We start from the raw sequence: 20,826 nt of genomic DNA on the forward strand, positions 1-20,826 counted from the left end.
GGATACTGCTTAAGAGCATGTAAAACATCAAAGGTGTAGGTCCTGCAAAGGCTGTGCATTCTAACTGTACCCGAAATTTGATAATCACAGAACATAAGACTAAATGCAAAGTTAGCCCTTGCAGGATTAGGGAGGATGTTTTCTTCCCATCAGTTCCAATATTAAAGGGAACGTCTGAGATTGCAGGGTTATATGTGTATGTTTTATTGAAGTTTATTTTTAATTTTGTATCATCCAAACACCTTACCCAACAACAGTTTAATGTTATCTTTGAATACAGAAATGTCACTATTATTTTTCAGGTTCATTAATACTGCTACTGATCACTTTAAATCAGTGCGAAAGTATTAGACACATCCCTAGTGTTCAATCCTACTGCCTTGATTTGTTTTGCCAGGTGAAGCAGAAATAGACCTATAATAATTTCACATATGGAATACACATTGAAATTTACTCACTAATGTTTTTAACTTCAACGAGCTTTTTAAATGTATCTTCCTTACAACTGTGCAGGGAAATCGGGTTGTATTTTCCATCTTCTATAGTGAATTCATAGACAAACAGTTCATGACTCTTAGTGAGAGCCAGTATTTTTGTCTTGTCTGCTTGCAGATCATCATCTTCTGTATTCTCCCACATGAAGCTGAAGATACAACATCCAGTATGTTTATTGACCTTATTCTCTTTCCACATTTCATACACTGAACAGTTCTGGAAGTGTACTAATGATGGTCAGTATAATTTAATCTTTTGCAGTAAAGATTCTGCTGCTGCCCCATCCCTCCCCAATACTAGAACACATTTCATCCCTAACAGAGACTGCAACGCAAGACAGCGCTGGAGGAATCCGCCACTTCTCTCAAGAATGACGGGATTTTCTACCCTTGTGTGTTTCTTGCCATTAGTCATCCCTGCCACGTGAGCGATGCTCTGCTTCAGGACTTCTTCTAGGAGGAGGAACATCAGCACAGCCAGCTAGGAAGAAGCAGAGCATATTGCCCATTTCCACACGTTTTGCCTTCCCGCTGCTTGGGCTGAGAAACTCTTCAGGTGTGTGACTCCACACACGCTCTCGTATGGAGAGGGGAGCGGGCAGAGAGGAAACAGCAAAAGGCCCCTTTGGATGGTGCAGTGAAACATGAGGCTAGAGCACCGTGCCAGCATTGCTTGACACTGCAGATGTTTAAAATTGCAATGAGATTGTGGTTTTGACTCAGCATTCAAAGCTACTAAAGCAGATTAAAAACACCTTGTGGTCGCTGACTGTCACGTACGAGAGCTTGCCCCTGACCAGGAGACAAGGTAGTCAAGCAGTCAGGGCGCTATGAAATTTTAAGCCAGAATTTTAAGCCAGGAACAAAACAAACCAGGTGATTTTGGGGTTTTTTTTGGCTTGTTTTTGATCTGCTATAATGAATACACCCACGACTACACAAATAAGTAGATACAAATCACCATCCCCTCCAGCAATGGGATTTTAAGTGGAGAGCCTCCAATCCCAAGGCAGGGTTTGGAAGTCCCCCCTCAGTCTCCTGCAGCTTTCGGGGCTCTGCGGGGCCGCTCCCTTTAGGGGAGGCCCCCCAGCCCCTGGGGCCCAGCCGGCGCCTCTCACCAAACCAGAGCGACGCCGGGGGGGTTCCTCCCAACCTCCCCTTCCCCCGCTCGCCCCCCGCCACTTACTCAGCCCAGGCTCCTGGGAGGACGGTGCCCCTGGCCCGGCCGCCTCCGCCCGGCACCAGGGACTCCAGGTAGATCCCACCAGGGACCAGGAGGCTGCCCAGAGCGTCCTGGCCCCTGCTTAGCCGGACACAGGCTGCGTCCCGCAGGGAATTCCGCGCCTCCCCCGAGAGGGACGCCAGCAATACGCGCAGCTCCCGCTTCGCCCCCTCCATCCTCCTCAGCGAGAGCCACCGCCCCCGGCCTAGCAGGTGCCCCAGCCCGCCGCCATCTTGGACGGGAAACCCTTCCTTCCGGTCAGCTGACAGCGCTGACCAGTGCCGTGGCGCGACTACAACTCCCAGCAGGCACCGCAGCCCAGAGCCGGCGGGCGGGAACGCAATGCCCGCTGGGAGCTGTAGTCTCCGCCAGCGGCGGCGGGTGGGGCGGGCCGAGTTGCCGCCACCTCCCTTCCCTGCGACCGGCTCCGGGGACACTTATCTTCACCGCGGCACCCGGGGACACTGTTTTGCTTACCAGCCGAGCTGTCTGAAGAAGGTCGAAGCCTACAGCAAACCAACCGCTGTAAAGGAACCGAAGGAATTAGTGCCTAAAACGCCCATCGACACAGAAAGTTTTGACAAGCCGTGGCCTCTGTAATCGGCCTAAGGAACGCGGCCCAAGGGAGCGGAGTGTATCGAAGGGCGCACGGCTTTACTCCCTCGCGGTTGTATCGGCAAACTCAGATAAGCCTCAAAGAAGGGAAACGCGGACTGAGTGAGACCGTAAAGGACCGATAAGAGATAAATAACCAGCATTCTGGACCTAAAAAGTAAGGGGGGGGGGGGGCGAACACGACCACCGAACTGACTGATAAGGGGGTTGGTGCACCCCGCTCCCCCTCAATGCATGTGTGGACCCCACGCTCTTCCCCTTCCTCGTCTCTCAGGAAAATGAGTTCGTCCGTGGCACGCCTGCCTCTCTTTGTCTGCTACGCTTATCAGCTGATAAGGATGAGCGTAAAAAGGCGACAGAAAAATTACTAGGTGTGCACCCCGCCCCCCAAGATTTCCGGAACCGAGACAACGCTGGAACGAGGGATGGTGACCGGACTTTTTTCTTTTCTTTCCTATACATTTATAAATAAGAGACCCCATTGCTTACTACCCTTTTCCAAGTTTAAGTTTTTTCTACCGCAAGTAAAACATTTTAACCGGTCGTTCAGCGTCGTTTCACCCGAGGGGATCACAGAACCTTTACGACTCCCTGGGCTCCCAGTCCGGGTCGTAACAACCCCTAATCCTCCTCATCCCGCCCGTGTCTTTTCCTGTTAAATCTTGCCGCTCTAGCTCGGGAGGTAAAGCATGTTACCGCAGGTAACAGGTAGCCCGGGGAGGGGCTCAGACCCCCGGGACAACAGCCACAAAATCCCGCCAACGCTGAGAGAACGGCTAACCACGCCCTCTCACCGCCCCCCTGGGCGGGGAATCCGCGGCACAGCTTCGCCCATAGGTTGCCAACAAGATATCCCCGCCCGTGGGCGGGGACTCGGCGTCCTCGGCTCCGCCCCCGCCCCGCCAGGAACTTCCCGCTGGCGGCGGCGGACGGTGGCCGCGAGGGTCCGGTCCGCGCTCTCCCATGGCGGAGCGGGAGGATGTCGTTGGTGTTGGGGCTGCTGTCGCACACGCTGAACAGGGTGCTGTGGTACTCCGGGCTGCGTAGGGGCTGCCATGCCCCCCGGAGCCAGGCCATGGAGCAGGACAAGGCGCTCGAGGTTTACGGTGACTGTCGGGGGGGGTTCAAGGGTCGCCCCTCGGGGAGGCCTGGGGCTGACGGGGCTGCGGGGCCGGGTTGTGAGGGAGCGGGGGGGGGGGGTCTGTGAGGGTCCCTGGGGGCCGTTGGTGCTGTGCCCTTCAGAGGGGTGAGGTGGAGGAAGCCGGGCCCTGCCCAGCGCTTGCGGGGGGGGCCGAGAGCCGTGTGTGGGGTTGAGAGAGTGGGGGCACCCCAGCGGGGTCCCCGGGGGGGCCGGGGTGAAGGTGGCTGCTCTTGGTGTGGGGCGGGAAGGAAATCTGTTTGATTTGCTTGAGGAGCGGAGTCGCTGGCGGGGACGTGAGGTGGGGAGGGTTTGCCCACGGGGTGCTGGAGAGTCCAGCGAGTGTGGAGGGAAGGGGGAGGGCCTGTCTTGGGGGCCTGCTGGCTTTCCCCAACCGCCCTGCCAGCCCCGGGCTGTGGCTGGAGATGGGGTGGGTGCTGTGACCTTGGGGTGCCGGGTGTGCCGTGGTCACTGTTAGTCGGGATCCTGAGCAAGTGCTGAGGGAGCTGTCTTAATGCACCGCTTGGCTGGTGGGTGATGCTGCTGCTTCCCAGCTCCAGTGTGGGAACGGGGCTGGAGTGCTGCTGGGCTTGCTCAGCCCCTGCCCTGGGGGGAGTTGCCTCGGTGTTTCATCACCTTAGACAGAAGAGGAGCTGGACACACCTGGAAAGGCAAGTAATTCCAGAAAGGTCAGCCAGTTACTCCAGAGAAATGGAGATTTCTGTTACTGAGTGACTGAGATTTTTGTAAAATAGGGAGAGATTTCACCTCTGCAAATGGTGCATGTAGGATCTTAGAGGATTCCAAAAACATTGTCAGGCTTCAAGGCATTGTTATTTTGTAGGCAGTGAGGAGTAGCGTGAGGATTTTATGCAGGACTGCACACAGTTTTAGCTAAAAAGAATAAAAGGAAACAATGTCAAACAAACTCAATTTTAAAACTTGAGTGATGTTTAAATATAGGTACTGTAAAACGTTGGTGGTTCCAAGTAATAACTTAGGTTATGAATCTTAAGTATGTAAGTAATCCTGCTGATTTCTGTTCATCCATAGAGTTATGCTTGTGCATGATCTTTGCAGAACTAAAGCATCTGTGTATGAAATTTAGATTTAAAAGACCAGAGGCATCCATGAAGTACTGCTGAACTAAATAAATTTCAGTGTTCGTCTTGCTGCTTGGTGAAGTAATTGATTTCCTCTTGGGCCTTTTCACATAGAAAGGGGATAAAATTTAAAAATAGATGAAGAAATGTATCAGAAACTACAAGGAAATGTGTATATGAAGATACTTATGTTGTATGTATATGTGAAGAAATTTCTTGTTTGGCTAGACTTCAGTAGTTGGCTAAGACCTTAGGCAGAAGGGATACCAGGGCCAGAAAAATGGAAAAAAGGTGAAAATACTTTCTACTGGTCTGACAAATGAGACAATCTGTTTGCTGGTGAACATTCCAGTAAAGCTAGACAGTTCGTTTGCTTGTTACCAATCATTATCCTTAATGTAATTGAGGAGACAGTTTTCAGTTCTTTGGGAAAGCAGAACAAATAGCCTTGTGACATCTACTGTGTCTTGTAGGTTTGTAATTCAGCAGCATCACATCCTTATGATGTAGACACAAAATCAGAGGCTGGGGGCTTCGGAATGATGCAAGCAATAGTCTGCTTCCCTGGATGCTGGGGAACGGGGCTCAGTTCTTTCATTCCTCCCAAGTTTTGTTTTATGGTATGAGTGATGACAACTGGCTTTGGAAAGCAAGTGCTTCCCAGCCCTGCTGAAAGGATTACTTGGGTCTAGAGAGCAATTTGAGTAGCCCATGCAGGAGGGTGAGAGGATCGAAGAAGGTGAGGTGAGTACCAGCTCATAAAACTGCACAAATATAAGTCTTTTCCTTGCTGACAGGTCAGTGACTTTAGGGTGTGTCTGTGATTTCAAGCATACCATTCTCAGACAGATGGAGTCCAGACAGACATGAACTGCTGTTCCTGCCCGCTGGCTTCCTGCTTCCTTCCCGCCTGGAAGTAATATGGCAATGTTAGTGCCATGTTGTACCGTGCCCGTGATCCCTGCCGGGAGGCCAGGCCCCTCAGCTTGGGAGCAGGAATGCACTGGAAGCAGCTCTGCAGCTCTCAAGAGCTGGGTGGGTCTGTCCATACCTGAGGATAGACTGAAGTAATTTGCCATGGTGAAGGCTGATGTCACATTTGCTTGAGCAATACAGTTAGCTATTGTAGTAGGGCTACGCTAAAAATAAAATTGCTATAGCTAGCTAAAAATAACCTATCCGTTCTTTTTTTTAACCTGCTTTTTGGTTTTTTTTTTAAAACCAATCTTAACCTGTATCCCATTAGTTACATAATTTATGCCAGAAATGCTTGTACTTGCATTTCTAGGGGGCAAACAACGGCATACAGTGCAGAAGTGAGTGTGCGGTGACAGCTGGGCACTTCCTAAGTTTGGCCTTCCCTGTCAAAATTAGCGTTTCTTCAAGTTATGCTGGCTGCATGGCACCGATGTGAACAGGCTAGAGATCTCATTGCAGAGAATCACAGACCAGTTTGGGGTGGGAGGGCCCTCAAAGCCCCCCCAGTGGCACCCCCTGCCCCGGGCAGGGCCCCCTTCCCCCAGCCCAGGGGGCTCCCAGCCCCGTCCAACCTGGCCTTGAACCCTTCCAGGGAGGGGGCAGCCACAGCTGCTCTGGGCACCCGGGGCCAGCGCCTCGCCCCCCTCATTTGCCTCATTGCCTTTCCATCTATGCTACATTACTCAGCAAACACGCTGAAATGCAGAGACTTACTTTGTTCAGGTTCTTAGGAAATTTACTGAATTCATATCTCTCTTGTGTATTATTTGTCAGTGTCCTATAATCAAATATTGTAGCTTTTGAATATTACTTTGAAACCTTTTGCTCTTTGGAAAAGCAACAAAAAATGTAATTCTGTTTCATTGTATGATGAAAGCTCCTTAAGCTAATCCAGAACACATTGCTTCTAGAAAAGGCAATGCTGCTTATCATTTTCTATACAGGTATATTAAACCTAGTTGATCCCCACATTTTACAAGATAAGGAGGTGACCATTGATACAGATAAATATGGATTAGTGCATTATTTTTATATTGGTTTTCCTTGAGATACCTTCAGAATCTTATCTGTGAGGCTCAGGCTGGGAAGTGGAGAGAATAAGATGAGAAGGAAATTTGGCTTCTCTTGCTAATAAATTAGATTTTGAAATACCTGAAGGGCAAGCAAACCTATCTGAAATACTACATCTATGTATAACTTTTGAACAGGCTAGTATTATGTGACCTGTAGTTCTGCAGGTAGTACATAGCCTTTCATAGGCATGTTTTGATTTATATTTATTATAATCGGATTGTAGAAATAATAGCAAGTTTAGAACCGGATTGTGAAAAATATGTGCAGAGTGAACAACAAATGCCTCGATTTGCTGGGTTCTGAAGCAACTTGTGAGATAATGTATCACTGATACTTACAGCTTGGTCTTTTCTGAAGATGAGCAAAATAAACAATGCTGGGAAGATGGCTTCTAATAAATGTACCTTTTATTAAATTCAGGAAACCTACTTCATTGTTGGTCACTTGTCTTCTGCTTTAGATATAATCCGTACTATCCGGGACCCAGAGAAACCTAATACTTTAGAAGAACTGGAAGTGGTAACGGAAAGCTGTGTTGAAGTGCAAGAGATAGGTGAAGATGAATATCTGGTTATCATCAGGTTTACACCAACAGTACCTCATTGCTCTTTGGCTACTCTCATTGGTAAGATTTCAGTTTCATTAAATCCATAACAGTGATCATAAAGTTAATTTTAGGTTGTCTGAATAACATCATTCTTAGTTAAAATTCAGTATTGCTTTACCAGCAGTTTGACCAGGAATTTTATCTTGAGAATCCTTCTAGCAATGAAAACAAACAAAAGGCAGAAGTGTGGGGACATCCATCTGTTTTTATCAAGTTAGGGAAACTCTTCAAAGAGAACCTCTCAAAAATCTACTGGGAAGCAGTACAGAATTCCTTCTTTATACTCTCCAACTTATTTTAGTAATGTTGAATTGAAAATTTGTCAGGTTTTAAATTTGAAAAAAATGTTAAAACTTTATGATTATCTCCCTTATCTTTCCTTTATCTTATGGGCTATTCTCCATTCCAACACATGTACAAAAAAATCCCATGTGCAATCCAAGAATATCAAAGAAAGTTCTGAACTATTAGGAGTATGAAAACAATTAAGTTGAATGAGAATCTACACTGGCTTATTTTGCCTTTTTTTTTTTTTCATTCTTTGTGGTGAGATTGCATCTGAAAAATCACATCTGAGATCTCTGAAATGATTTATTTAAATATACCAAGGTTAGCAACTCTTATCATTATGTATCAATGCTACTATTTCTCAGTCTGTTTTAAAGATTAAAGGGAAAATAAGTCCTTAATTTAATTTAATGAAGTAGTACCTGTATTTATGCCCAAATAAACCTTTGCATCTTTATGTAGAAAGTAAAGTATAGACAGTAAAGCATTAGCATTCCAAACAGCAATAATTTATTTATAGTTTGACCCTGCTGGGAGCATCAGTGGGTTAAGGCTCAGACCTCAGGACCAACGATGTACACATCAAATCTCGAACTTTGTGCTAATCATGATCTCAGCACTTAAATGTCAGCCAGGTCTTTGATACCTGACTGTGTGGTCGTTATCCGTATTGGGTGACCTCTGAAGCACAGTTCCTCATGCTGTTGCAGGAAGCAGTTATGGTAACTCTTAAATAGTTGGGTAGTATATGTAAGAATGCAGGGAGTAAACAGGTTGTTTTTTTTTCCAAACGTTGTTGTCTGTACAGAGTACTCTAAGCTGGTAGATCTTTTGGGGACTGTTTTCTATTGCCAGCTCTTTCTATTACCACGGGCTCAGCCTGAGGGCAAACTGGGGCTGCAGTATGGCTTTGTCTGTGCACATCCCATCACAGAGCCAGGCCTTGTGGGGAAATGGGCTAATGGTGGGGGTGTCCCCAAACTGGGATCTCACTCCCAAAGATGAACCACAACACTCCCCTGTCCGGTCTGTATGTTAGACATTAAATAGTGAAGTTATGAGCTTGAATTGCCCCCAGGTCATTGCAGGCTTGTGTTCTTCAAGCGATTTATGTTGGACTTTATTAACAAACGTTAGAAAACAAAAAAAGCATTCTTCTCAGTACGGATGGAGCCACAGTAACAGCTGGAAAACTATCCAAAATATAGAAGAAAGCTGCAAACTGAGGAATTTGTATTTAGTGTTCCTAGGAAGTGCTTAGAGACCAGAGACCTCCTAAGCTTGCAAGGCAAGTATGAGCTTCAGTGAGAAGCTACACCCAAAGGATCAAACCACAAATTATTTAGTCTCCTTTGTGATTTATGCTGCTCAGAATACAAAAGGAGAAGGTTGTCAACTATAGTAGTGTTTTTTTGATTGTTAAATATGGAGAAGGTTGTCAACTGTAGTAGTGGTTTTTTGATTGTTAAATATGGATTCTCTCGTGTACCTCAAACCTTGAGTTTTACAACAAATTCTCTTATCTGTTTTGTCTAAACAGGCCTTTGTTTAAGAATAAAGCTTCAGAGATGTTTGCCATTTAGACATAAGGTAAAGTATCTGTTTTGGAACTTGCTTTAAACTACATGAATGTATGCCACGTTCTCTTTAAACGAGCCTGTGCTGCAGGATCAAGTCACTTGCAACTGTGATTGAGGATGGGGGTTTTTTAAAGCTTTGCCTATGAAGGGGGTGAATGTTGCAGTACAGCGTAGCACCCAAAGGGATCTGTGAGTACCTGTGCTTCTTCCTTTCCTTTCCAAAAGACCATTTATTAGGGCACTTCCAAAATACACTGTGTTTCAAGGGATCTCCTCACCAGCCGTCATTTGGGTTCTTGCTTGGTAGAAAAGAGGGTGTTTTCAAATCTCATGTTACAACGAATCAAAGTCATACCCTTGCCTTAGGGAAAATGAATTTGGCCTTCGCCAATATTTCAATACATCTAAGCAACATAGATATAAAATATTAGTAGTTACTGAATCTCCTGTACCATTTGGAATATCTGAGAGTTGTCTCCAATGGGGCAACACTGTGAGCGAGCAGCCCTGCAAGCAAGAGCACTGCTCTCTTCTCAGTTAGAAACTGCTGAAGGAGGGTTCCACTACTTCATATAGGCATCATCTAGGAAGTAAAAGCTTCAGAAGAGATTCATTAGAGTTTATCAAAACTGGAACTGCACTGAGGAAATCTTTTTATGACCTGTGTCTTAAGAGCTCTTGTACAGCTGGCACACGGGCCTGACCCTGGTCAACATGCTGTCCCTACCAGGGACCAGCCCTGGCTGTGCTGCTGCAGTGTAAGAAACTAGATGGGAAACAGGGTGAATATATCCTTAAAGAAAGCTTTGTGGGTCTTACAAGGAACTAAGGGCAGACCTTTAATGACAAACACAGTCTTTTATAGACCTTTAGAAACTTGCCTGAAATAATTTAAAGTATAAATGAATTAACTGAGGATTTCTGGTGTTGATTTTGTTTGCTGTTTTGTTTTTATAGTTACTAGCTTCATCTTTCCAGTTAAACAGTGTAAAGTGAGACTTGGGCTTCTAGAAAATTAGGTAGACAGTGATTTGTTGTGCTGGACACATGGTAACAAATAGGTTTAGCTTCAGTGAGATAAGGTAAGAGGCGTAGGATTTGTTTACTTGGTGTTGCTTTGGTACATCAGTTTTATGAGATCTCCTTGCAGTTCAGCATGTGTGAGGAGTTTGTTGTTGTTTTTTCCCAGGCCTGTTAAATGGCTGAAGGTGATTTAGGTCTGTTTAGGTTCTAGTCTTACAGCCTGTTCCCATGCAGGAATTAGATACAGCGTTACGCCACCATTTTCAAATAGAATATCTGTGATTCTCATCGTTGAGCAAAAACTTTTCAGGAATATCCTACCAGGAACCCCTTGCCAAGCATGTCTTTTCAAGAGTGCTTAGCTTGTGAAAGAGCCACTTGCAATTCTGATGGCTTTTAAAAAAGTTATTCCTGAATTGTGGCCTGCAGAGAACTTGTTGAGAAAGTAGTGCCGATTCTCCAGCCGCCTAACTGCAACTACTTTTTTCGCAAGAAGAGTTGATATTAGTGAGGAATGAATGCCTCCACGGTGTTGAAGAAAGATTATTGGGGCCTCTCTGAAGTGGAGGAGGAGATTGTCTTGTGATTGTGTTGCAGTGAAGTCTTAAGATGAGCTCTTGTCATCGATCTCCTTTCATTGTCTGTGAACATTTTTAGGACTATGAATTACACATGCTGTATATGTACTGTACAATGTTTTTCTTTCAGTAATGAATATATTCAGCTGCTGATGTACGCATCTAACATTAATGATCTCTCCTCTAGCTGGAAATCTACATATCTGAAGGTACACATTCCACTGAAGAAGACAGTAAGTACAGCTAATGAATGAGTGCTGTTTTAGACTGTGGGTTTGTGTTCTTCTCAAAGTCCTTTTCTTCCCCTGCCTTACTCTCCTTTTCAGAAATGAATACACTGTTAAGGCTTTAAAATGAAACATGTAGTTGAGGCTGTTCCAAAAGCTGTATTGGTTCTGCGAACATATGCTGCTTGTTGTTGGTTTGGTTTTTTAAACAACAAAACAACCCCACAGTTCTTGCAGGTGTTAAATTGTGTTTGTAACAAAGAAGTTGCTACTGTGTTGCTGAATAAATAGCATTAGGAACTTCATTGCTGGTTGATCTCCTATCTTATTATCATAACAAAAATATATGTTTCTCAGTGTTTAAAATAAAACTTACAGAATATCAACATTCTTTCAGAGCTGTAGCCAGTCACTGTCTTAAACAGCTGTTAAAGCCTTTGTCCAGGCAATGTCCCAGGCTTTTTTTTCTTAAGCATCAGATGTCTTTGTATGGCGAAAATCAGTTATTTTGATTGAATGACTAGAAGTTGAACCTGGAGAACTTGGTCTACTAATTTGTCACAAAGCTTTTCAGACATGTTGTTAGAGCATCTTGCATTCTTTTCCTAAACTGGAAAAGTAACAAATATGTTTGGTTTCTGATGGTTGTTTTTTTTTGTGACTGAGCTTTCAATTGCTTTGTTCTCAATTTCCTGTCAATCTTCTGCCTTTTGACTGTTGGCTCTTGAGCACCCTCATATTCTTCTTGTCTTGTCGTCCTTCTATTGTATCTGTCACAACCTTCTCATTCTAGGCCATGCGACTTAACCATCTGCCTGTACAGTGCTTTATCAGCTGTTGTACAAATGTCAGTTTTGGATATTATGCAAATAATATCTTCCTCCTAAAGAGAAAACTGAAAAGGAAGTTGACACAGTGTGCTGTTACTGTACATTTTCTCAGTCTTTGAGCTGGCCATGCGCTAGGTTTGGAAAATCTTCACTGCACTGATATCTTGTGTTTGTCCCATTGCTGATGCAATATGTGTCAAGTACCCCTGAAAGCTGCTTCTGACTTCACTTTTCCTGTGATGCTTTGCAGTCAACAAGCAGATCAATGACAAAGAGAGAGTAGCAGCTGCGATGGAGAATCCAAACTTGCGTGAAATTGTGGAGCAGTGTGTTACAGAGCCTGACTAGTAGCTATAATACCCACAGAGTTATCATTTTGATACATTTCTTAAAATATCTTTGTTTAAAAAAAAAGAAAATAATAATAATCAAGGCCTTGAGTTTAATACTTGAGTTCTTTTTATCTTCCACATGTTTTTTAAAGGAAATTGTTTATAAGATAGAATTAAATTATGATTAATTAGTCTCTAAAATAAAGTGAAGTGTATAGTGTTAAGAGTTTGTAATTTCTGGTGTCCAGATAAATATTTTATGATTAAAAACAAAACAACACGTACATATTGCCTTCTGATAGACGTTGTGATATAAATTCAGTTTTGCAAGTTAAATTTCTACATTGTTTCAATCACTGCACTGTAAAAATAAAACAAATTCTTGTACTGAAATGCTGCCTTCTGAGTTCAGAAATTTTCTTTTTTTTTTTTTTTTCCCCTTTAAGCTTAGGTTTAGATTTCTGTTAGAGAAAGAAATGGTTCATTCAACTTTCTCGTCGTCCGTAAACACGTTCAAGCTGAAATTAGTTCAGAAAAATAATTCAGAACCAAAGGACTGGACTAGAACAAGGTAGATTTTTACGGAGACACCATTCCTGCTAAATAGTGGTGCTTTTTCCCCTGTTAAGTACGTGGTTTCTGATTCTGGAGGCTTTGCTTTCTAATTACCCTGAGGGTAGGGTTTTCCTATGGACAGGATCTTGCCAGTTTGGTCATTCTTGTTATGACAACTCGCCTGCAGTTGGGAGGTGGGAGAACCCCACAGCCCTTTGTTCCTCCGGTTCCCACTGTCCTGTTGATTTTTTTTTTTCCGCTGCTCCCTCGCTCGTCTCCTCTGGGCCATCCCTGATGTCGGCCGCCACCCCGCTCTTCCTCGCCGGAGAAGTTCCCTGGGCTTAGCTCGCGCTGCAGCTGCGGGTTTGGCCACGGATTTACCTTTTTCCCCCGGGGAATCCGCTATTCCTCGCGCGGCTGCCCTCCCCGTGGAAGTGATGCTGGGCCCCTGCCACGCAGCCGCGGCGGGGCCGCCGTGGTAAGTGTGTGCGTGCAGGGCGAGGGGCTGCAGCCCCCCCTGCCCCGGGGGGGGGCACTGACAGGCTGTTGGGGGGCTGCGTTACCGGCTCCACGCTGGCTGGTACCCCCCGCGGGGGCTCGGGAGGGGCGCGGGGAGCCGTCCCTCCGTGAAACGGCGATGGCCGAGGCGGGCTTGTATTTGGTTAAACTTTGAAGAAATCCTTGGAGTTCAGTGCAAACTTCTGTTGAGATTTCAGGGATTTGTAACCATTTTAGTAACGAGCCACCTGAAGCTTTCCTGAAGGCACGGAATGATTGAGTGGGCTACGCGTTATAAACAGCGGGGGGAATCTTTTCCCTCTGTATAGTGACACATCACAGCTGTGCCAACGAGAGCTTGTAATCTCCCTACTTTCAGTGCCAACATTTTTTTTTTAAAAAAAAAAAAAGGGGGAAGAGGGAGGGTGGGGTTGAGAAGAGTCCCCTTTTTCCATAGGTTACTGCACATCTGCAGAGCTGTCAGTTCAAGTGTATGTGTGGAAAACAACTTCTCTTAACCTCAGTTACTCAGCTTCCATTAAATCTTACTTAAATTTCAAAAGCCTTCCTACCCTCGTTGCTCACCCTGAGGTTTACCTTGGGGGAAGCTCCTGTGCCCTTAAGCAGCGCTTTCCGCAGATGCTTCTGTAAAGTGTAATTAGATGTAAACTTCAGTGTGGGACTCTGCTATGTCCACTGCCTCGGGTGTTCAGTAGACTGTGAAGGGAATTAACTACTTGATGTTTGCAAGAGAAGCTAAGAACTTGGTACTGTTCCCCAAATAAACCCCCATGGACTAATTGTTTTTAAAACCCTACTTTGGGCAAAACCTAAAATCTGTGTATTTAGACTCCTGCTGGAATAAGCTACCATGAAATATTATAAAGATGCATTTTGCAAGGTTTTCTGTTGGGGTTTTTGTGTTTCTTTGGTTAGGTTTGTTTTGTTTTGGTCTTTTCAGCTGGGAAGACTAATTAAATGGTAACTCCTTCTTTAAAATAATTTCTGTGAAAAGAAGGTGGAGATGTTTTGCTGTGCCATGCCATTAAAACAGAAGTATAGAACAAGAGCAGTGTTTTTCTTCCCCACTGTTTACTCTTTAATAAACTAGTTAGATGGTAACCATTGCAAATTGTAGTTCCAGCAAATGCGATTAGCAGTTCAGTTCAATCTAAAAGATTTGTTCTGTGTAGTTGCTTGTCATCATCAGCCCAGCACTTCTAATACAACTCTTCTCCCAGAAAGTTTTGAATTGCTGAACCATGCTGTACTGCGATGTTTGTGCTCTTCCTTGCCACTTCTATTTTCAGTTATTGCTCCGTAAGGCTTGCTGTCACACATCGTAGCCAGCATGGCTTCAAGGCAAAGTCTGTGAGTCTGCCCAAACTCAGTGTAAAAGAGAATAATACTTCATGTAGAAGCGTCTCTATTTCCATTTTAAAATTAAATCTAAACTGACTTTGTTCCCACTACGTAGAAGCAACCTTTTTTTTTTTTTTTTTCCATTTTCAAAAGGAAAAAAAAAAAAACAAAAAAAAAAAAACCCAAAAGCAAAGGATTTTTAAACGATTAATGTTTTCTGGGGAGGAGGAAATGAGCAGAGCTGGAAGTGTTTTCCCACGAGGGGGAGCACTGAGAAAAGGTCACAGAATCACAGGGTGGTTTGGGGTGGGAGGGCCCTCAAAGCCCCCCCAGTGCCCCCCCCTGCCCCGGGCAGGGCCCCCTTCCCCCAGCCCAGGGGGCTCCCAGCCCCGTCCAACCTGGCCTTGAACCCTTCCAGGGAGGGGGCAGCCACACTGTAAAGAATTTTGTCCTTACATCTACTCTAAATCTCCCCTCTTTCAGTTTAAATCCGTTCCCTCTTGTCCTACCCCCACCCCCTGACCCAGAGTCCCCCCCCCCTCTCCTGTCCCCCCCTTTAAGCCCTGGGAGGCCGCTCGAAGGTCCTTCTCTTCTCTCCTCCAGGCTGAACCCCCCCAGCCCAGCCTCTCTCCCTGGGAGAGGTGTTCCAGCTCTTGGATGGTTTTCACGGCCTCCTCTGGACTCGCTCTGTGCGTTCAGGAGCTTTCAAAAAAACACGTGCTCGTGTTCCTTCTTTTTTTTTTTTTCCCCTTTTTCGTTCCCTGCAATCAGTGCTTCTCCCCTCAAAGCGGAGCCCAGCGCACCCACCAGCAGCCAGAGCCAGGGCTGTAGCCGGCTCCTGGCGCAGGGGATGGCTGTGAGCACACAGGCTGCTGGCCAGGGGGAGGGCAGCCACAGCTCCCAGCCTGTCAGTATGTGCTGTTGGTCTTTGCTTTTTGTGGGCTGTTTAATAATGGGCCCAGATGTAAATATATGGGGGCCAAGATAATTTTCTTTATCAGAATTCCAGGTTACAACTGGTTTAAAGCTGTTATTAGAGACTGGGGAGTTGTCCCTCGCAGCCGTCACTTTATCTTCTAATCCCACATTTTACATTTTTTGCATTTAAGCAGAAACTTTCTCAGAAAACTTCCGTCCCTTGAAAAAACTTACTTGTTCACACCAGACATCCCAGAACAGCCTTTCTTTCTCTTTGTCTCCTGCCATACCAAAACTGCCAGGTTTCATCTTTCATGCCACTGCTCTGGGAACCAGCTGGGAGAGGTCAGTTTTGAAGTGCGAGACTCAAGCAAAGAAGAAAAACCCTAAACCCACTTATATGTTTGGAGTAGGAGACACATTCACAAATACTAAATTGGAAGGTAGATCTGGATTTGTATCATCCGCATTTTAGAGTGGTTCTGTCTGGTTCCGCGTGCTGCAGGGATAAATTGTAATCCAAAAGTCCATTTTAAGTGTAAAAGTGGAATGGCTCTGCTGCTGGGAGCTGTTGGGTGGGCAGGCTCTCCTACCACTGCTCTTGGGTGGCTTTGATGAAATCTCTGTGGCAAAGCTACTTCCATCAAAGTGCTGGTGATTGACAAGGCAAACCGGGATGAGTGATGCTAACCAAGCCTTTTTTACTCTTTCTGATATTTTAAAGCATTATTTTAAAATGTTATTAGGACAAGAAATGTAAACAGAACTGTTTGCTTCGGTTGCTGTTTATTAGATGAGAGCATTTCATGTCCTGGGTGGATTTTCATGAAAATATTTCCTTAAGCATCGTATGAAGATGCCATTGAAAATTGACTGAATAGTCAAATAATGTCCTGCTGTAGTAGGGCTATAAACTGAATGGAATTTCTTTTCCACTTGATAACAACTGTTTTTTGGGGGGGTTTTTTGTTTTTTTTTTTTTTTTTAGAGCAAGAAAGTTCATATTGTTATAGCAAAATACAGCATTTTCATGGCATTTCCATGAGCTGTTGCAGCTTCTTTCTAATGGATCTAGTCCCACATAGAAAGCATCAAGAAAAAAAATTGCGGAATCTTGTTTTGATTAAATGTGCCTTGTGTCAGGCAAGTATGTCCTCGTGCTGTTGCTGTGCAAGGAGAGACTCTGCTTGTCAGGATTCGTGGAAGGAAGGAAACGGGCAACCCTTTCAGCCCCTTTACACGGAAATGAACACAGAGCTTTCATCTCGATGCACCTGGGGCTCTCTGCTTCCCCTACTGCCCCCGAAAACAGTTGCAGGAGGGAAATACCTCCAAAGTAATGGTTTTATAGAGTGGGGGGGGGGGGTGAAGAGAGGTTTCACACTTCCCCAACGGTGCTGAATCGTGCAGCAGCTGCTTCTGCATCACCCGGTGTGTCTGCGTGGCTGGGCAGCGTCCCTCGGCTCCTCGAAACGCGCCCTGGGAGCTTATTGTCTGGTCAGGAATGAGCCCAGCCCCACACCCCCACCCCGATCCCACCCCCAGCCCCGTCCTCATCCCATCCCCATCCCCGTGCAACGAATTTTCCCATTCCCTGCTCAATTTTGCCCAGTGCAGACACAGCTGCTTGATAGATCGGTTTTCGTGTGAGTGGTATGTCCCAGAGGAAGCTTCTGCTAAACTAGTTTTCAAGGGATGCGAGTCCGTGTGCAGGAGGGGGGGCTCTGCTCCTACCCACGCAGCTTGTGTTGCAGAATTACTGGGGCCCGTTCTGTGCTTAAAGCCCATTGACCACGAGCAAAGCCTCCCACAAAATTCAGGCGGCTTTGGGAAGGTAATTTCTGCTCAAATTACACTAGCTCTGTTCCAATTTCAGTGTAAGTGTATCCTTCAAAACACCAGGAGAAATACCCTGGGAAAAGGGAAAGGCTTTTCTAGGGGAGGGAAATGGCAATGATTCGCTTTATTTCTCTAGAAATGTAATCCCAAAAGGATTATCTTATTCCATTTCCTGATCCAACACAAAAATGCTCCCAGTCATGCTTTCAGAGTCTCAACTCGTTTCAAATAAGCTTTAATTGAAATAAACAGCTTCTGGATTGTAATAAGATAAGTGAGTGTGAGATTTGCACATAAAAGGCTGAGGGCAGCAGGTGACTTTGCTGTTCTGTATCTCTCTGCACATGGGCACTTGGAACCCACCTGTAGCTAATGGTTTTGGGCCAGAAAGGGCTCAAATATTTTAAAATGCCAGTATGGAACTTCAAAGCGTTACTTCTCCAGCAGCAGTGTTGGTTTCAGCTGCTTTGGACACCCCCGAAGCTGCTGGCCCCACCGGTTATTTTACCTCCAGACCAGTCCAGCAAAGGCTCTCGGCTTCCCTGGGGGAAGGATTTTATTTTCCCAGAGTTTTGCACAGAAGTGGGATCTAGCTTGTGTTTCAGTTGCAATTGCTAACTCCCGCTTAGGCACAGTGCTTGGCGGAGCTTGAGAGCTGATTTTTTAAAAACAGCTTTAGTTTCGGAGTTGGACAAAACTGCTGCCTGGAGGAGGGCTTCAGCGCTGAAGAGCCAGTTGTTTTCGCAGCGTTACGCAAGAGAGGTGGCTGGTGTTAGTGACACCCAGATCAAGTGAAAAGGGAGGTGTCTGCAGCTTCTTCAGCTTCTTGAGAGGTGTGGGTCTATTTCAAATTAGTAAAACAACTAAAATGGATTTTTCCAGATTATGTTTAGCTTGACAGCTCATCCAAGAGATGCAATTTTCCAGCAATGCCATACAGCTGAGGTCTCACCAGGCCAGCAAACGTAGCTGTGGCAAAACATAATTTCAAAGCTATCATGTCATTTTTGGTATGCCCACGGGGTTTCAGTGCTCCCCAGCACAGATTGGGGTGACTGAAAGCGCCCAGGTGTCAGGCAGCTGCCCGGAGGCACCAGGCTGTCTTAAGCAAGGTCTGCGAGCAAGACCTGGTGCTGGCACACGCTGCAGCGAGGAGCTATTCTAACCAAGGCCTTGGAAACAATTGCTTCAGTAATTAACCTGCAGTGGACGACAAGTGAGAAAACCCCCTATAGAGAGAATTGGAGAGGACCCGGGCAGGGCTTGCCTCTGCGCCTATCAGACCTGGAAAACTGCCGGGGAAGGCCAAAAAAAAAAAAAAAAAGCAATTCAAGAAAAGCAAGTTTGTTTGTTTTTTTTTTTTTTTTCAACTTGGAACTAGACTTAAGGCACCTTCTTCCGCCTCCCTCTCTCACAGAAGAAAAGCATCCCTGCACAGAGTGTACTTTACTGCCCAGGCAGCTTGTCTGACTTTCTGAAATCTGCGGGAAGGAACAAGAGAGCGTCGCTGTGTCGGCACAGCGGGGCCACACGTCCTGCGTTCTAACCTGACTGTTTAGAAGGGGTTACGACAGACAGATAATTAAATGAACCTCTGAGTGTGAACTGGCATTATCTGCCAGCTGTTTTCCTGGAACTTGCTTTTTTTTTTTTTGTTTGTTTGTTTTTTGTTTTTTTTTTGTTTTCCAGTGAGGGAGTTGATATTTTCTTTTCAGAACGAGGATATCTGCTGGGAGCAATGAGCTTTTGTGAAATGCTGCGCCCGTGAGATACGCAGCTCCTCTTCCCAGACGAGTTGCCTGGGAATGTGCTGGGTGCCTGTGTGCAGCCTCAGGTTGCACCACCGAAAGGTTATCGGGATTCGGGGCGGAGGGGGGGGGCTGTACCCAGTTGTTCTTTTGAGATGCCTACTTAAAACTCCAAAACCCTAAAGGCAGCTTCTATTCTAGATTTGAGGTTTAAAAAAAAAAATCTAGAAAACAAACTCTTTGCAAAATAACGTGTTCGTTGTTCTTTGCTGAAATAGCCTGAGTCTGCCTTCGACACCTTCTTTGTGCGGCTTCACTGAGAGCAACAGTGACACAGAGTTAAGTTGGAGCAGATGAGCCTCCCGCAAAACACCCCGGGGGAGGTGTTCCCACCTCCAACAAAAGCTTTGCCCTTGGTGAGCCGGGAATAGGATGCTCTGATGACCAGGGGAGGACTTTCCCTGTTTCTGCAGTTCCTTGCAATTGTTAGCGCTGACGGCTTTGTGCTGGAGCACGGAGGCAAACGTTCTTCAGAGCGGCAATTCAGGAGAACGGACCTGACCTCAAAAGCGGGTCTCTGAAACCGGGAATAGTCCCAGTCCCTCGGGGAATGGGGGGCACTGGGAGGTGGCTCCCCAGGGCTGGGCTCCAGCAGCTCAGGAGGCAGCTCCAGAGCTGCAGCACTTTTCGGCATTTCCAGTTAACCCGGGGTTTGGGAGCTCTGTCCGTCCCCGTTGCTGCTGCCCCGCGGACCGGGGCGGGCAGAGGCTTCGTGGTGCTCCCACCACAGCCGTGGGGTTTCGGGGTCACCGTGCCGGTGAAGCCGGACCGTGTGGCACCAGAGAAACCGCCAGCGAGCAGGTGACGGCGCCTGTGTGCAAGTGCAGGGGCGGATCGGTGCCTGAGGACCACACGATGTTGCTCCAAACCTGCGAAGGCAGGCACGTGTCACCTGTCCTGACTTGCTGTCACCAAGTAACAGAACTGACCCTTCATATTATTAATATTTTGCATTTACAGTAAAGAGGAACAACTGCAGAGGGCACCAGCAAGCCGCCGAGCGATGTTAGAACCAGTAATTGCTGTCTGCTGGGTGAGGAGCATCCCTGTCTGGGTCCCCACACTGTGCCAGCAGCAGGACTGGCAGCAGAGCCCGGGCAGCGCCCTGGCCCCGGGGCTAGTGACTCACGGGGCTGGAGAGCCCTGGGCCGGTTTGCTGGAGAAGCTGTGGCCGAGCTGGGAAGCGGAGGCGCCGGCGGTGGCAGCGTCTGATCCGAGCTGCGATGGTTTCCGGAGGGTTTCGGCGCTCTCTGCTCGTGCCCTTCGCAGGGGAGCCACGTTTCGTGGCAGGAGGGGGGGCACTTGGGGTTACACCTCTGCCAGAGGCTCAGCGGGAATCCAGAAAAAGTCTGCAGGGGTGTGAAAGGAAGCAGAGAGCACAGCAGCCCCCCCACCCTGCGTGGGTCATTCCCCATTTCCAATTCCTCCAGAAAAAGCCAGCATCATCCATTTGCCCTTTCGCTGGGCTCCTGTTGCATGCCAAGGGGCTTATAGCAGCTTCTGTTTTTCCAGGCAGGACAGAAGAGGCGAGAAATCCTGTCTCCAATCCCAGATCACCAGGCTGCAAGCCCTTGCAAGCGAGGGGTAAGCTGTGAAGTGAAGGGACTCCTCTCTTACTGCTTACACCTGGGAGGTCTTGCCCCTGCCTTGATGGCAGCAGGGCTGTAAAAATGGATCACGTGGCTTGTTTGCCAAGACCTGACATGGGGTGTAACTATCAGTCGCTACAGATGGCAACGGACCAGTTGCATATAGAG

The 20,826-nt window shown here is 46.5% G+C and overlaps 2 protein-coding genes across 4 annotated transcripts in view; one reads left to right on the forward strand and one right to left on the reverse strand.

Annotated features, from left to right (window-relative positions):
- SPG11 (SPG11 vesicle trafficking associated, spatacsin) overlaps positions 1-1,949 on the reverse strand; it is a 40,317-nt gene extending 38,368 nt beyond the window's left edge. For all 3 annotated transcript variants that reach the window (XR_006166560.1, XM_042803790.1, XM_042803789.1), the window contains exons 1-2: positions 1,681-1,949; positions 459-643 (exon numbers count right to left, since the gene is read on the reverse strand). Coding sequence is in view for 2 of the 3 variants with exons in the window: in XM_042803790.1 (XP_042659724.1) it covers positions 459-643; positions 1,681-1,892 (397 nt within the window). In the remaining variant the exon portion in view is untranslated. The remainder of the gene's footprint in view (positions 1-458; positions 644-1,680) is intronic.
- Positions 1,950-3,225: 1,276 nt separating this feature from the next.
- CIAO2A (cytosolic iron-sulfur assembly component 2A) lies at positions 3,226-12,482 on the forward strand. The gene is made up of 5 exons (XM_042803795.1): positions 3,226-3,437; positions 7,085-7,249; positions 9,060-9,109; positions 10,888-10,933; positions 12,008-12,482. The coding sequence occupies exons 1-5, from the start codon at positions 3,311-3,313 to the stop codon at positions 12,103-12,105; spliced, it is 486 nt and encodes a 161-aa protein (XP_042659729.1). The 5' UTR covers positions 3,226-3,310; the 3' UTR covers positions 12,106-12,482.
- Positions 12,483-20,826: the final 8,344 nt, after the last annotated feature.

The sequence above is a fragment of the Tyto alba genome, unplaced genomic scaffold (assembly GCF_018691265.1).
Source record: "Tyto alba isolate M040663 unplaced genomic scaffold, T.alba_DEE_v4.0 Super-Scaffold_41, whole genome shotgun sequence".
NCBI lineage: Eukaryota > Metazoa > Chordata > Aves > Strigiformes > Tytonidae > Tyto > Tyto alba.

Coding starts and splice junctions, on each gene's coding strand:
- CIAO2A (XM_042803795.1), top strand. CDS start 3,311: ATGTCGTTGGTGTTGGGGCTGCTGTCGCACACGCTGAACAGGGTGCTG. Junction 9,110..10,887: donor GTTTGCCATTTAGACATAAG/GTAAAGTATCTG, acceptor TCTCTCCTCTAG/CTGGAAATCTACATATCTGA. Junction 10,934..12,007: donor ACATTCCACTGAAGAAGACA/GTAAGTACAGCT, acceptor GATGCTTTGCAG/TCAACAAGCAGATCAATGAC.